At 40.8% G+C, this 16,284-nt stretch overlaps 1 protein-coding gene across 8 annotated transcripts in view; it reads right to left on the bottom strand.

The window, feature by feature from the left end:
- Positions 1 to 16,284, bottom strand: part of dnmt3ab (DNA (cytosine-5-)-methyltransferase 3 alpha b) — a 571,533-nt gene that overhangs the window by 447,985 nt on the left and 107,264 nt on the right. For 5 of the 8 annotated variants that reach the window (XM_043676070.1, XM_043676079.1, XM_043676088.1 and 2 more), the window contains one exon: positions 5,627 to 5,734. The exons of the other annotated variants lie outside the window; for them this stretch is intronic. In XM_043676070.1, the coding sequence (XP_043532005.1) occupies positions 5,627 to 5,734 (108 nt within the window). The remainder of the gene's footprint in view (positions 1 to 5,626; positions 5,735 to 16,284) is intronic. 8 annotated transcript variants of the gene reach the window in all.

Genomic DNA, 16,284 nt, shown 5'->3' with positions numbered 1-16,284 from the left:
TGATCCCATTAACTCTAGCTCCTGTACCAGCCCGCCATGAGGTACCTTATTAGATGCCTTACTAAAGTCCATGGACACAACATCCACTGCCCTTCCCTCATCAATCATTCTGATCAACTCCTTGAAAAACCCAATCAAGTTGGTGAGGTATGACCTTCCCAGCACAAACACATGCTGCCTATCATTAACAAATCCATTCGCCTCCAAATGTGAATAAATCTTGTCTCTCAGTATCTTCTCCAACAGATTCCCCACCTACTGACATCAGGCTCACCAGACTGTAATAATCGGAATTATCTCTGTTTTTCTTCCTAAACAGAGGAAAAACATTGGCCATTCTCCAGTCCTCTGGCACCTTGCCTGAGGCCAAATAGGATGCAAGGATATCTGTTAAGACCCCAACTATTTCCTCCCTTACTTCCCAGAGTATCCTGGGATAGATCCCAACTGGCCCTGTGGACTTGTCTACCTTACTACCAGCTTGTCTGTGTGGCATGGTAGCTCAGTAGTTAGCACTGCTGCCTCACAGTACCAAGGACCCAGGTTTGATTCCTGCCTTGGGCAATTGTTTGTGTGGATTTTGCACATTCTCTGCATGGGTGCGCCGGTTTCCTCCCACAATCTAAAGACGAGCAGGTTAGGTGAATTGGCCATGCTTAATTGCCCATAGTGTTAGGTGCATTATTCAGGGGTAAATATAGTGTAGGGGAGTAGGTCTGGGTGGGTTACTCGTCGGAGGGCGAGTGTGGATTTGTTGGGCCGAAGGGCCTGTTTCCATACTGTAGAGAATCTAATCTTAATGAATCTCAACACTTCCTCCTTATTATGTAGACCTGCCGAGAGTATTCACACAACTTTCCATAACCTCAATATCCCTTATATCCCCCTTTTTGGTGAATACCAATGTAAATTACTCATTAAGGATCTCACCTATTTTCTATGGCAAAAGGAATTTCTGTTTCACTACAGAAGCTCTATAAACACAAGTTTTGGTGTTATGCAATGTTCTTAATATCAGTATCAGTTTAGAGTTGAAAGTCTGCTCAGCATCACTCACTGGGACGATAAATAAACCAACTTTGTTTAAACAAATTCAGAATATCAGTTCTGATGTGAACACAAAAGCATAAATTCCATTCAGGAACCTCTAATATTGGCAAAAACATAAAACAATACATCCATTATAAATCATATATCCCATCCACTCTATTCAATGTTTCCTTTCACTGTAGGGTGGACAATAGGTGGTCAGTCTAATATCAACTGCTTCAGGCCCCATCTGAAGAAGCAGGATTTGCCCTCAGTGTTTCATATGTTTTAAACTCAGTCATTGTGTGGAAGCTAAAATTATATCATTGATAACCAAGCGCAACTCCAGCCATTTGCATAGATTTGCAATTGATCTCAACCTTGACCATTATATATGTCAGTGGTGACAGCTCTTTTCTATTTTGTCATGCAAATATTATGTCAAATAGTTCCCCCCTGCTAATTTTTGAAGATAAGAATGTGTGTAGTGTGCTTCAGTGAATGCGCCTGAATGAGGCTGTGAGTGTGAGAATTAGTGAGTGCGTGCAGATGCACTAATGTGCAGAGACACACTAGTGAGACACCAATCATTTGGCACTCTTCCTGCACCGATCATTCTATGGGTTGGATTAATTTTGTTGAAACTTACCAGCTTCATGCACATCACATGCAATTTAATTAAATTTCAAGATATTTCAAGAAACCACAGTGAAATAGCTTTCCGTAAACAAATTAAAATTTAAAAATATTTGTAATTCTATATTCAAATAAACTACTTCTCAGATGAAGGATGTTCTACAATATTTCCCTTAAAGATACAGTATATTTTATATTGAAATAAGTCAACATTTATGCTTCTGAAGTAAAAAAAAAGTTCTTTTCTGAGCACCTCCATCAAACAGATAAGGTAGCTTTTCACAGATCAAAGCAACAGCTCTAATAATATATACATGTTTACCAGTACCATGTGACAAGCCTGTGAAATGAGAGTTGGCTGCTGGTAGTTAGGAATTCATTGTTGCAATCTGTTTGGATTTGCTCCATTTAAATTTGTAACCCTATGAAAATAGTTGGAGAAGTATGTTGCAGGATTTTTGTTATTACAGTTTTTTTTATTACGAGATTATTGGTGACAGAAGCGCATGGTTGCCACTCACAACAGCAAATGAAAAATATAATTCTTTTAAAATTCAATCTGAGTGATATTGATATTGGATGGCTGAGAATGATTGCAAGGCAATAATCTGATTAAGTAGTTCAAATGCCACTATAAACTGTGATTGCCAAGTTAGAGTGTTATTTGAGTGCCATCTGGAACTTTATGAGATTAGATTATAAACTTGACTATCACTACTACAGCTTGCTACTTAGAATGCAATTTTTATTTTAGTATTATTTGAGAGTACCTTTTTTTTCAGTCATTTGCACTGGTAGCAATCTTCCTCATCTTCCTGATATATGATAACATTCAGAAAAAAAACCAACAAATGTAACATTATTACCTCAAACCTGTTGACAATTGAAGTGCAGTTGATGACTAGGAAATTCTTTGTTTTATGGAAAGAATAAGAAGATAGCAATTGCATTTATTAAAGAATGCAAATCAGCTGTAAACTTTGGCTGTACATCATCCACCTGCCAATTAGATTTAAACCGTGGCTAAATTAACTGCACTGTATCTGCACAAAGTGATTGCCCATCTTCAGATTTTGATGTTCGCCACTGCCTCAAAAAGGGACTAGCACTCATATACTTCCAACTTGCTTTTTTAAAGATATTTGCAAGCTGTGTACAGATATTTAAGTTGTTTTATTGGAAACTTACTCCTGTTCTATAACAACTCTACACACAACTTGTATGTAGTAGGTTCCCACAAATAAAAATAGGTAAACTGAACAGCTAATCTGGGAGAGTTGATTGAGACATTGACCAATTTTGCCTCCTCAGTGTTAGTTCATGTGCTTGAAAGACTCCAGGTTACAGTTTACAGACTGATTCAAGAACTTATTGCCAATCACTTAATTGCCTGACAACTACATTGGAAAATGACCATAGTTTTGTGCATCAACTAAAAAGCAATGGCATGGTACAAAAACCAAGAACAGTAACTACTGACATAACAAGGATTAAGAATGGTTTAACATGGTATAAAACTGCAGTTCCTTGCTCGGCATCCTGAGCAGGTATTTGCCACTGCATCACGCTGTATGGATTTTCATGTTCAGTTGAAAACCCAACTGTACTTCTACGTAACTGCCATCATTGATTTGTAGTATTACCTTACAACTTGTGTGTGGAAACTTGCTTCACAAATGAGCTTTTCTCCATTTCTGGGGTTTGTAATTTGCATAAAGCAGACTGCAGCTGCCATAGCCCAAGGGAATGAATTTGCTCTCTGTTTCTGAGCCCTTTGCTATAATGGTGATGATTACTTCCTATGCAAGTATGGTAAGCAGAATCTGAAGCATTGTTTTCCATCCACTTTCTTCATTCATTGAAGTGTATTTTTATAAAGAGAATGATTTCAAAAAATATAACTTTTTAAAATTGCCTCAGATTTTCGTGCAGATTGTGCTTGAGTTAATCACTTTACTGAGACATAAAACATCCTAATCCAAAACTCCAAGACTAAATTCTGTTTCAGCTTAAAAAGTTTCAAGTTAAAGAATTATTTCCATAAACTGAAAATATTAATATTTTTCAAATAGGAAAATTAATAGATTTGTAATCAATTGTTCAATGTGGGTCCACATTTGTTAAGCTCATAGCCTTATTTATTGTAGAAATCAAAACTGATAGCTTATCAGACAGAATGAACTAAAGAACAAAAAAACGATATTAATGATATCACAGAACATTCGATCAACAATGTTACAATCATGCAGTCATTCGACACCAAAAATAAATCAGCACAATATTATTAAGGTTAATGAAATAGCAATATTAAGCAGTTCAACAACATTTATGTTCGTTTCGTTATGTGAAATATAACAATCTAATTGAATCAATAGATTCACAAGATACGTTTCCTTGAGAAGATAATGACTGATCTCAAAGACCCTCCACCGTTAGTCAATTAATCTGCAAAACCGGGTCAGCTCTTATAATCGTTTGCTGAGGATGAGGGTTGTGCTGAACAAATTTTCACTGAGAAATTATTTAAATTACTGCTCCTTTCTATCTTACAAATACTAATGTGATGATGTGTTACAGATGACTCAGAGTCTGGGTTGCTGTGGCATGTTGTAGTTTAATACTACGCATTGCATTGGGAGAGGCTCCAACTCCTTATTCCCAACAAATGGCAGACCAGGAATCTCCTTGCCTCTTAATAGCTGCTATTGGCATGTGTTAGAAGAATCTGCAGGTTGATTATGAACCTGATTGGCTGTATATAGTAATGATTCCAAAAGAGTTCATGTTGGAGACTGCTTTAAGGTCCACCCAATCTGACAATGTCAGTGGGATAGGACAGAACATCTCAGAGTCTTGTATGGTGAAGACCTATATCCACAAGTCTCTCAATATTCTGCCTTAATGACATAATTTGGGACCTGATTGGAATCATACAGTAAGTGACGTCTTGTTTAAGACAAAAGCCACTTCTTGTTATAGCTCACCAGTGGTTTTCCTCTACCACTGGAAACATGGAGGCAGTTCGACCCAGTCATGGAAGGAGCGTGGTGGAGGCAAACCAGGAGCTGGTCATGGTTGGCAGTAGAGCACATTATGAATGCACCTTCCTTAGGTGTCAAGTCTGTGAGTGAGACTTGAAATGAAGCTTCTAGTTCAGAGGCAGAGCTGCTACCCACTGCACCATGAGGCCTCCTACAAATACAACATGCCTCATTCAATCTCAATTGATGCTAATGTGTTGTTCATTCTGTCTGAGATTATTCTCAGGTGGTTCTAGTTCAAATCATCCAGACTAGAGATACAATCTTCCCTCTCCTCACATACCATAATGTTTTTGATTCATGCAGATGTAACATATGTATGGTTACAGAACTTTACACCAAAAGATAAATGTTGTCATTATCTCAAACACAGAGGATAATAAACACATTCACCACACATGCATGTATATATATATATAATATATATATATATAATATACACACACACACACACGCACACACACTATCTCTCTCTCTCTCTCTCAAATGTTTCTGGCCAGAGAACAAACACATTGTGCTACAAGTCTAAATAGAAAATGCATTGACAAGGCGTTAGCTGTAACACAATTGATGAGTTCAGTGACATTTGTCACATGGTTCATCCAAACCTGAGACAAGAGTCTCATTAGCGATCTGCAGACGCCAACAGGGCATCTGGGGGCAGCTCGCTAGTTTCACAGGGTAAAGGTTGGTCTGGCCCCCTCCCTAGTAGTGGTCCTCAGGTAGGTCCTGGGAGGGTTGTGGAGGGAGGGAAGGAGTTGATTGAGAGAGGGGGGGGGCGATCAGGAAGACTAGGGGAATGATTGGGAGGGGGCCAATGTGGAGCTGGCATTGGTCTACAGGACTGGTGTGGAGCCAGGCAAAGCACTCCTTCTCCTCCCAGCTCCACATTCAGGTAAGTATTTTTTTCAAAAACTTACCTTTATGGTGGCGGTCTCCAGCGGTCCCTTTAAGGACTGCTGGCTAGGCCGCATGTAGACACGGTTATCTTGAACGCAGCTGGCCCGGTGCCAGAGAAAGGAGAAGACCTATGCAGAGGAAAATTGTTATTGGGATTTCTAAATAAAATAATATGGCCATATTTAATGATATGTTAAGAGAACTGTTTGATTTTTATGTGCTTATTATTATAAGTCATTGGCTTAAAAAAAGCAACATAGTAATCAAAAGAAAATGGAGTAAAACTGTTTCAACAACTGCGTTGTGTTCTGGCCGGTTGCTGGCTGGTCAATTGCATTTCCTATTAGTTAGGTGCATGGATGTAATTTTTCATTGATTTGTACTTAGTTCATCAGATTCTTGGGTCAATTTCACTTGTTCCCTTATCGACATGTGTGACTGTTAAAAATTATATTATTATAAACTTGTACAGATGTCAAAACGTTACAATGTTGTTTTAATATAAATTTTGCACACTTCTCCTATATTCCCACTTCATTGGAAGGATGGACAAAGGGGAAATTTCACTTCCTTGAGAGTTAATGGACTTTATTGGTTGAGCTGGATGTTAATAGCGTGAATATCTTTTACTCAAATTCTTACCCAAACAGTTTACTTTCTATTCCCTTGACTACTGAACTTAAACTGTTCAGAAAATCTTCTATGCGTCAGATTAATATTGATGGGCTACATTCCTATGAGAAGCTAATTAATCACCTTATTTCATGTTTGCATGTTAACTGATTACATGCATTTCATGGAATTCTGATAGCTGTCACTGATGCTTTGGCTTTACCCTGAGAAAGGAAACTGAAACTGGTCTTTCGATGTTTGCTCATGGACACTGGCAGAAACTGGCAAGACAACTGATGACTCCAGCAGGTGTGTGTGTGAAAAATGCCTTCACTGCAAGTATCCACCAAGAACACAGGGAGGCTGTCCTAAGCTGGCTAACTGAGGAAGGGGAAGAAAGCCCTTTGTAACAGAGCTCCACACACTGGAGGTGGGAAAAACACTCCCATCTCTTGTGTCCCAAAAAAGAACCTTTGAAACATATCAAAAAGCCAAGAAGTAGCAGGACCCTTTCAGACCTTGCTGCTGTCTGTGTCCGGTAGCAGCCTAGCAACTGCCAAGGCCTCAGCTGACCCCCAGTTAAGATGACAAGGATGGCAAACAGGAATAGCTAAACAGGTGCCCGCATTGAGAGTAAAAGCAAAATATGCAGATGCTGAAAAAAAACCAAAATGCAGGTCTTGCAGCATCTGTGGAGAGAGAAACACAGTTAATGTTTTGAGTCAAATATTACTGTTCTTTATAGGTGAAAGAGATGAGAAATGTGAATGGGAAAGAGGGAGGAGGAGAAAGAACCAAAGATCTGGGATAGGCCGTAGGGAGGGAAAGATTGAATGATGAGGATACCATGAAACCAAAGAACATGGGAATGACTGTACAAATCAATTGAAGCATTTATCCAGAGAAAATGTAAATGAGACAAAAATGACCAGCTTTGTCCGAAAGGAAAATAACAATTACAAGCACAATTCAAATTGGCACATGTGACTAAACAGAAACATTTAGTATACTGTACTTGCTTGCCCACAATGTGGTCTCCCCTACACTGGGCAGATCAAACACAGACTGAGTGAGTGCCTTGCAGAAAATCTCCACTTAGTCCACAAAGCTAACCGCAGTGCATCTAGAGCCTGTTATTTTGATTCACCATCTTGTACCCGTGTCCATGTCTCTGTCCAAGGCTTGCTGCGGTGTTCCAGTAAAGCTCAATGTCAATTAAAAAACACCACCCCAACTTCTAATTAGACACATTTCAGTCTTCTGCACTCAACTCTGAGATAAACAGTTTCAGAAGATGACCTCTGTCCTCCATTTTGATTTTATTTGTTTAGCCATATGTGTCAGTTTGAATAGTGTTTTTCAATAGTTTTTCCTTTCAGGTAGAGTTGTTCATTATTCTCGCATTTAAACTCACTCTGGATAAATACCTCAACCGATTACTACAGCCATTCCCATGAATGGCCCTTTGCCTTTGGTTCAATGATATTTTCATCATTTAATCACTTTCTCCTCCACCATCTCCTAGACTTTCCATTTTTGTTCTTTATCTTCATCCCTCCTTTTTACAGGATCTACCACTCACATTTTTAGCCTCCTTCACTTCTGAGCATGTCATAATTGACTCAAAATGTTAACTCTGTTTCTCTCTCCACTGATGCTGCCAGACTTGCTGAGTGTTTCCATCACTTTCTGTTTTTACCCCACTGAGCCAGGCAGGTAGTGGGTTAAAATGACTTGCATTATGAATGGCGTGTGAGATTTGTCAAATTGATTTTAATTTTCCTACAAGGTGGGTTAGATTAAGATCAAAGCTTGGAATTTTTAATTCCTACTATATGTCCTGAGTAGTATTACTGATTAGCATATAATGGCCTCCACAACATGATCACAGAGAGAAGTTCAAGTCAAATTTGCATAGCAACCAAATATAGTCTAGGTATCTTTCCCCTTTCATGATATAATTTCACTTACACAATTCTCAATAGCATATTCTGCTGAGGTTACTGCTGTCTAAACCCATCCAAAACAGACATGAATAATCACTTCCTCTATTCAGGAAAATTGTTAACTGTCTCCAAATGGCTATTTGGATGTTTAAGTAAAGGTGAACAAAGCAATTACATAAAATATGTGATTATTATTTTAATTTTATTGCAGCTTTATGTTACAGGCCAGATGTAGCTACCGTGATAACTGAAGGGAACATGATAAAGTATGATCCTGGAAATAATTGGGTCTGTAATAGTTTCACTATATGTGATAAATGTGCAGTTGATTGTAGATGTCAGCAAAGCCTGTACCATACTCTGTGTGGTATAGTATTAGAATCAAATGGTTTCAGGTTATATTTTAGTACTGCTCTCCAATCACAATATTGTAGTTATGCTTTTACATTGGCATTGTAGAGAATTATTTTTACAACCTAGGTTCATCATGGTGAATTAACAAATGACAGAAATTCAGTTTAACTGTGGTTGGGAGCTTCCATTGCATGGTTTAAGCTAATCAAACAAAAGAGCAAGTTTCTTCCAGGAAGAACTGTTAAAAAGAATGTTAGTGAAATAATTTGTTTCAAAAACAGTGATGATTTTGTGCATCCCCTGTTAACTATCACTGGAGTAATTATATCTATCACTCATTAGCAGTTATGATTAAATTTGTGATAACACTGATTTTCTATAAATGCTATGATGTATATGTGTTGTACTGTATATATCAAATTCCTCAGTACCGTATAGGTTTGACCTCTTGAAAAGAAGTAGTAGACATGAAGTGGGAGATGAATCATAATTCCACTCACAGTTCAGTTGTCTGTAAGCTTCCAAGCAATGTTCTCATGGCTATATGTCTAAATCCTTAGCTGTTTAGCTGATACTTGTTTTGCAACACATTTAAGAACCCAACTTTGATATACCCAAATCTTTGCATTCCAAGTTCCAAGTCTGGATATATTTGAATATTCTTTTTTTAAATGTAATTTATTATTGCTTTTCCCTAACTCCACCACAATCCTTGGATAATCTGGAAACCTGCTTCTGACTCTATTATGTTAATAACTGACAATTCCAGAATTTGAGGGAAAGCCGGGATCAGGAGCCCACTGCCATCATCACCTCACCTTCAACAAGTTCAAACAGTCAATCATACGCTGAGTAATGGAGGAAGGGCACATAACCCACTCTTGTCTATCACCCTTCACAAGATCCACAAGCAGAAGGTGAAAATTGTCCTTGAAAGCACATTTCACAGGATATCAGATTTTCTCTTCCATTAAACTAATGGGGAAAAAAAACAGTATAAAGCAGCCTGCCAATTCACTACTGGTGGAGAACAAATCTATGACACTACGTGATAAATTCTCAGTTCAGTTCCTTGTGAGCAGTGAACAAGAAGGGATGGGAGAATTCTAACTAATCACATTCACATTAATTTACACAAGGTTTCTTGAGAAGAATGCTTTTTTCCCACAGCGAGCAAAGGGCTACCAACCAGACAGCAGCCTCCCTATTCTCCAATCAGCCGTCAACACAGGACCTAGTGCTTTCTTTATTTTGTGAGCAGCTGATGGTCAGATGTCCCTTGTTGTTCACACATTATACTGTATGTCATGTTTCTGTTGTAAATTTACACTACCTACATTTCTGGCCCTCTTCAGATATAAAATGAAATGTAAGCAAACCAGTTCATTCAAGGAAATCCAACTTGGATGTCTCAACTTGCAATCAAACCTTTTATAAGAAATTTATTTTGTGCTAAATTTTCTTCTGTGATAAACCCCTTTTCCCTAGTCTGGCCTAAATCCCTGTCATCAGTGATACTCCGTCACTGTCTAAAAAGCAGCTGTTAATACATAACAGATCCTTCCCTTGGAGGATGATGAAAGCATCTTTGTGCAGGAACCAAAGAATCAAAAATTCAGGCACACTGACTTTAGTAGATTTACTGGTAGAGCATTGTAAACAGCTAACGTTCAGACTGGGAGGTCCTCTGAACCCTGGACTTCAGCTCTTGATCTCATAATAACATAGAAGTCACTGGAGCAGAAGTGTGCAAGGGTCATGCTCCAATTTCCAGGAAACATACAAGGTTGGACTGTGCAGCCTGGTGAGGGGATGGGTGAACAATGGAACCCATAACTGGGCTTCAATAAGGAATTAGGTAAGATAATCACCAGACTTTTCAGAAGAGTCAGATATACTGTCAAGGATCGGGAATGTCAATCACAAATTGTGGCAAGGGGCATTGTGGAAAGACTGCAGACAGCAGGAATTCAATTGCTGGTTGGCTAAGATGGTAACAGATCTCAAGGATACTCTTGGGAATCAGATGGGAAGACTGAAGATACTAGCATTCCTGTTGGAGTTTCAGGAGAACTGTTGGGGGTAAGGGTTTGATGGTCCATGTTGAGCATGTACATGAGATGGAAGAGTAATTAGGATGTCTTCGAGCCTGATATCTTGGGACTGAGAGCAGCAGTCATAAAGTTAAGTATATTGTTTTTATTAACTTACCTGATGTTTAACAACGGTTTTTCCGGAAGTGAGTAGCACTGGTACTGGCTGTCCCAGGTTAGAACAAGGTAGGCATTATTTAATCACATAATTCCAGCTTTAGGTATGGGGAAAGAATGCCTCTTGTTTATCCTTCACCAAGATGGGATCCACCAGGATTCACAGCAGCAGCGTGTGTGCGCACACATCGTGTACCATTCTGATTCGTAGCAGAATCCTGCAGCTCCAAAAAAACAGGCATTACCCAAAATCTCCCTCATGTGTCCAAATTACCTTCTACTCTCCCTCATGTGTCCAAATCACCTTCCAATCCCCCACACGTGTCCAAATCATCTTCCAATATCCCTCACGTGTCCAAATCACCTTCCAATCTCCCTCACATGTCGTAATCGCTTTCCAATCTCCCTCACATGTCCAAATTACCTTCTACTCTCCCTCACGTGTCCAAATCACCTTCCAATCACCCTCATGTGTCCAAATCACTTTCCAATCGCCCTCATGTGTCCAAATCACTTTCCAATCTCCCTCACGTGTCCAAATTACCTTCCAATCTCCCTCACATGTCGTAATCACCTTCCAATCTCCCTCACGTGTCCAAATTACCTTCCAATCTCCCTCACATGTCATAATCACCTTCCAATCTCCCTCACGTATCCAAATTACCTTCCAATCTCCCTCACATGTCATAATCACCTTCCAATCTCCCTCACGTGTCCAAATTACCTTCCAATCTCCCTCACGTGTCGTAATCACCTTCCAATCTCCCTCACGTGTCCAAATTACCTTCCAATCTCCCTCACATGTCGTAATCACCTTCCAATCTCCCTCACATGTCCAAATTACCTTCCAATCTCCCTCACGTGTCGTAATCACCTTCCAATCTCCCTCACGTGTCCAAATTACCTTCCAATCTCCCTCACAAATCGTAATCACCTTCCAATCTCCCTCACATGTCCAAATTACCTTCCAATCTCCCTCACATGTCGTAATCACCTTCCAATCTCCCTCACATGTCATAATCACCTTCTGATCTCCCTCATGTGTCCAAATTACCTTCCAATCTCCCTCACGTGTCCAAATCACCTTCCAATCTCCCTCACATGTCATAATCACCTTCCAATCTCCCTCACATGTCATAATCACCTTCTCATCTCCCTCACATGTCATAATCACCTTCTGATCTCCCTCATGTGTCCAAATTACCTTCTACTCTCCCTCACGTGTCCAAATCACCTTCCAATCTCCCTCACGTGTCCAAATCACCTTCCAATCTCCCTCACGTGTCATAATCACCTTCTCCTCTCCAAACTCTCCAGCCCCACATCTTGCAAATGTAGATTATCAGATGATGATGTCAATGTAAGTCCAAATGTCAGGCAGTATTTTTAAAAACTGCATTTTGCATTTAATTAATGATATTTATAAGGATACTGATTACCTCCTCTTGTTTCAGTGTGGTGCATTTAATACAATCTTGAAGTGCCCACAAAAGCCATTGCACACAAAATCAATGAGCCTTTCTTCTCCACTGGCACTGACCCTCCTGGGCATTTGTAGCATTTTCAGTTTTGATCAATATTTTCAGGGTTGGCATTTTGTTTCGATAATATATCACAGAGGGACAGAAGACAGGAAGCTTTGTACTCATTTCCTTTAATGGATCAGTTGTGTTTGTATCTTTTACTCACCCTCCACAAAGGTACAAATACAGGGACAGGGGTAGGATCTAATTGCAATCATAGAAACATGGCTGGATGATAACCAGGACTGGGAACTGAATACTCAAAGTGACTTGATCTCAAGGAGAGACAGACTAGAAGGAAAGGAAGGAGGAGTTGGGCTGATCATAAAGGATGGGACTTTTAAGGGATTACATTTGTTACATTTGTCAGGGGAAATCTCAGGTTGTACAAACAATGTGTGGGATATGTTTAAATGGAACTAGAAAACAAAAAGGGGCAGCAAACATTGGTTGGAGATATTTATAGACTGCGAAATAATAGTGTTGTCTGGGAAACAGTATTAATCAGCAGATGAGAGAAGCTTATAGCATGGGCAACACAGTTATTGGGTGACTTCAATCTACACATAGACAGGCTTAACCAATTGAGCACTAAAGCTGCGGAGGAGGAGATTCTGGAATATGGTAAGAACGGTTTTCCAGAGCATTGTGTTGAGGTACCAACTAGATCTAGTATTATGTAATAGAAAATGGCTAACTCACAATCTTGTTGTAAAAGAACCTTTAGTGATAAATGACCACAATATGATAGAATTTTACATTATGTTTCAAATTGAGGTAGTTAATCTTAAGCAAATGTTTTTGGTTTAAATAAGGGAATCTATGGAGGTGGGAGGCACTAATTGTTTGAGGTGGATTGAGAACATGCATGGCTGAAACTCAACAATCTTTAAAGAATGAGTACATGCCTCAGAGAAAGTATATACTCCTTCAAGATGCAAAACTCATAAAGGTGTCAATTGTGGCTAACAAAGGAAGTTTGGGATTGCACAAGATTTAATAAAGAAAAAGCCTGTAACGTTACCAGACATAGCGGTAAATGTGAGGATTGGGAGGTTTTTAGAAAACTGCAAAGGAGGGCTAAAGAACATGAGAAACAGGACAATGGAATACGGATACAACATAACAACAAACATAAAAGCAGATTGTAAAAGTTTCTATATAGATGTAAAATGGAAATGTTTGACTAAAATGTGTGTGCATGAAAATAAGAAGTGCTGGAGATCAGAGCAGGTCAGGCAGCAAACACAGAGAGACAGCAGGTTCACGATTCAAGTTGCAGTGAGAGCACATTCTGATGAAGGGTCATCTCGACTTGAATCGTGGGCTTGATGTCTCTCTGTGGATGCTGCTGTCTCCCTGTGGATGCTGCTGTCTCCCTGTGGATGCTGCTGTCTCCCTGTGGATGCTGCTGTCTCTCTGCGGATGCTGCTGTCTCCCTGTGGATGCTGCTGTCTCCCTGTGGATGTTGCTGTCTCCCTGTGGATGCTGCTGTCTCCCTGTGGATGCTGCTGTCTCCCTGTGGATGCTGCTGTCTCTCTGCGGATGCTGCTCTCTCTCTGTGGATGCTGCTGTCTCCCTGGGGATGCTGCTGACTCTCTGTGGATGCTGCTGTCTCCCTGGGGATGCTGCTGACTCCCTGTGGATGCTGCTGTCTCTCTGTGGATGCTGCTGTCTCCCTGTGGATGCTGCTCTCTCTCTGTGGATGCTGCTGTCTCCCTGTGGATGCTGCTGACTCTCTGTGGATGCTGCTGTCTCCCTGGGGATGCTGCTGACTCTCTGTGGATGCTGCTGTCTCTCTGTGGATGCTGCTGTCTCCCTGTGGATACTGCTGTCTCCCTGTGGATGCTGCTGTCTCTCTGTGGATGCTGCTGTCTCCCTGTGGATGCTGCTGTCTCCCTGTGGATGCTGCTGTCTCCCCGTGGATGCTGCTGTCTCTCCGTGGATGCTGCTGTATCCCTGTGGATGCTGCTGTATCTCTGTGGATGCTGCTGTCTCCCTGGGGATGCTGCTGTCTCCCTGTGGATGCTGCTGTCTCCCCGTGGATGCTGCTGTCTCCCCGTGGATGCTGCTGTCTCCCCGTGGATGCTGCTATCTCCCTGTGGATGCTGCTGTCTCCCTGTGGATGCTGCTGTCTCCCCGTGGATGCTGCTGTTTCCCTGTGGATGCTGCTGTCTCCCCGTGGATGCTGCTGTCTCTCTGCGGATGCTGCTGTCTCCCTGTGGATGCTGCTGTCTCCCTGTGGATGCTGCTGTCTCCCCGTGGATGCTGCTGTCTCCCTGTGGATGCTGCTGTCTCCCTGTGGATGCTGCTGTCTCCCCGTGGATGCTGCTGTCTCTCTGTGGATGCTGCTGTCTCCCCGTGGATGCTTCTGTCTCCCCGTGGATGCTGATGTCTCCCCGTGGATGCTGCTGTCTCCCTGTGGATGCTGCTGTCTCTCTGTGGATGCTGCTGTCTCCCTGTGGATGCTGCTGTCTCCCTGCGGATGCTGCTGATCCACTGTGATCTCCAGCACTTTTTGTTTCAGTCTAGATTCGAGCATCTGCAGTAATTTGCAGATGTCTATCCTTTACAGGCAGAGTCAGGAGAACACTCAAAGGGGACTAAGTTAATTGAGTACTTTGTAACTGAGGATGATACAAGAAGTTTCCCAGGACTAGAGATTCAAGTGGTTAGGGAGAAGGAGGAGTTGAAGGAAATTAGTATTAAAGAAGATCTTACTGAAGAAAATAATGGGGCTAAAAGGTGATAAACCTGTAGCACCAGATGGTCTAAATTCCTAGGAAGTTGAAGGAGGTGTCTGTAAGAGAGTCAATGTATTGATGGTTGCCTTTTAACATTCTATAGATTCTGCAATACTTCCTGTGGATTGGAAGGTGGAACCCATCACCCCACTACTTAAAATGTGAGCGAGAAGGAAAATGATGAACTACAAACCAATTAGCTTAACATCAGTAGTAGGGAAAATGGTAGACTTTATTAGAAAGAATGGGATAACGATGGGATCCACCAGGGTTCATAGCAGAAGCATGTGTGCACTTGGTTGATAATGATCTGATGAGGCATAGTCAGCATGGATTCTCCAGTGGAAGTAGGGTCTGACAAATTTGTAGGAGTGCTTTGAAGATACTACAAGTAAAATTGATAAAGGACAGTTGATGGACATTGTGTACAAAGATTTTTAGAACATTTTTGATAAAGTCTTTCACAAAAAGCTGGCTAGAAAAAATTAAGCACATGGGACAGGACATAATATACTGGCATGGTTTAACAGATAGAAGGCAGAGTGGAGGAATAAATGGATCATTCTGGCTGGCAGGCTATGACTAGTGGGGAACTGTGAGGATCAGTGCTTTGGGCCCAGCTGTTCAGAATATATGAGGACCAAATATAATATTTCCTAATTTGCGGATGATACAAAGCTGAGTAAGAATGTATTTTGTGAGAAAGATATAAAACAACCTCAGGAGGATTTGGACAGGCTTAGTCAATGAGCAAAAATATGGCAGATGCAATTTAATGTGGAAAAATGTGAGATTATTCACTATGGTAAGAGGATTACATGTACAATGTATTTCTTAAATGATAGGAGGACAGAAAGTGTAGTTGTTCAAAGTTGACATAGGTGTCCTTGACAATAAGGTAAAAACAATGACTGCAGATGCTGGAAACCAGATTCTGGATCAGTGGTGCTGGAAGAGCACAGCAATTCAGGCAGCATCCGAGGACAGGCAAAATCGACGTTTCGGGCAAAAGCCCTTATTCCTGATGAAGGGCTTTTGCCCGAAACGTCGATTTTGCCTGTCCTCGGATGCTGCCTGAATTGCTGTGCTCTTCCAGCACCACCAGTCCTTGACAATAAGTCATAAAGTCAGGCAGTCATATAGCACAGAAGAGGCCTTTAGGCTCATCAGATCTGTGCTGACCAATCGACAGTAATCCACTTTCCAACACAAGGCCCATAGCCTTGAATGATATCACATTTCAACATCGTATCCAAGTACCTTTTAATGATTGGTGAAGGTTTTCTGCC

This window comes from Chiloscyllium plagiosum, chromosome 3 (assembly GCF_004010195.1).
Source record: "Chiloscyllium plagiosum isolate BGI_BamShark_2017 chromosome 3, ASM401019v2, whole genome shotgun sequence".
In the NCBI taxonomy this organism is placed as follows: domain Eukaryota; kingdom Metazoa; phylum Chordata; class Chondrichthyes; order Orectolobiformes; family Hemiscylliidae; genus Chiloscyllium; species Chiloscyllium plagiosum.
The sequence above is the reverse complement of the archived record's forward strand: the minus strand, read 5'-3'. Positions and strand labels throughout refer to the sequence as shown.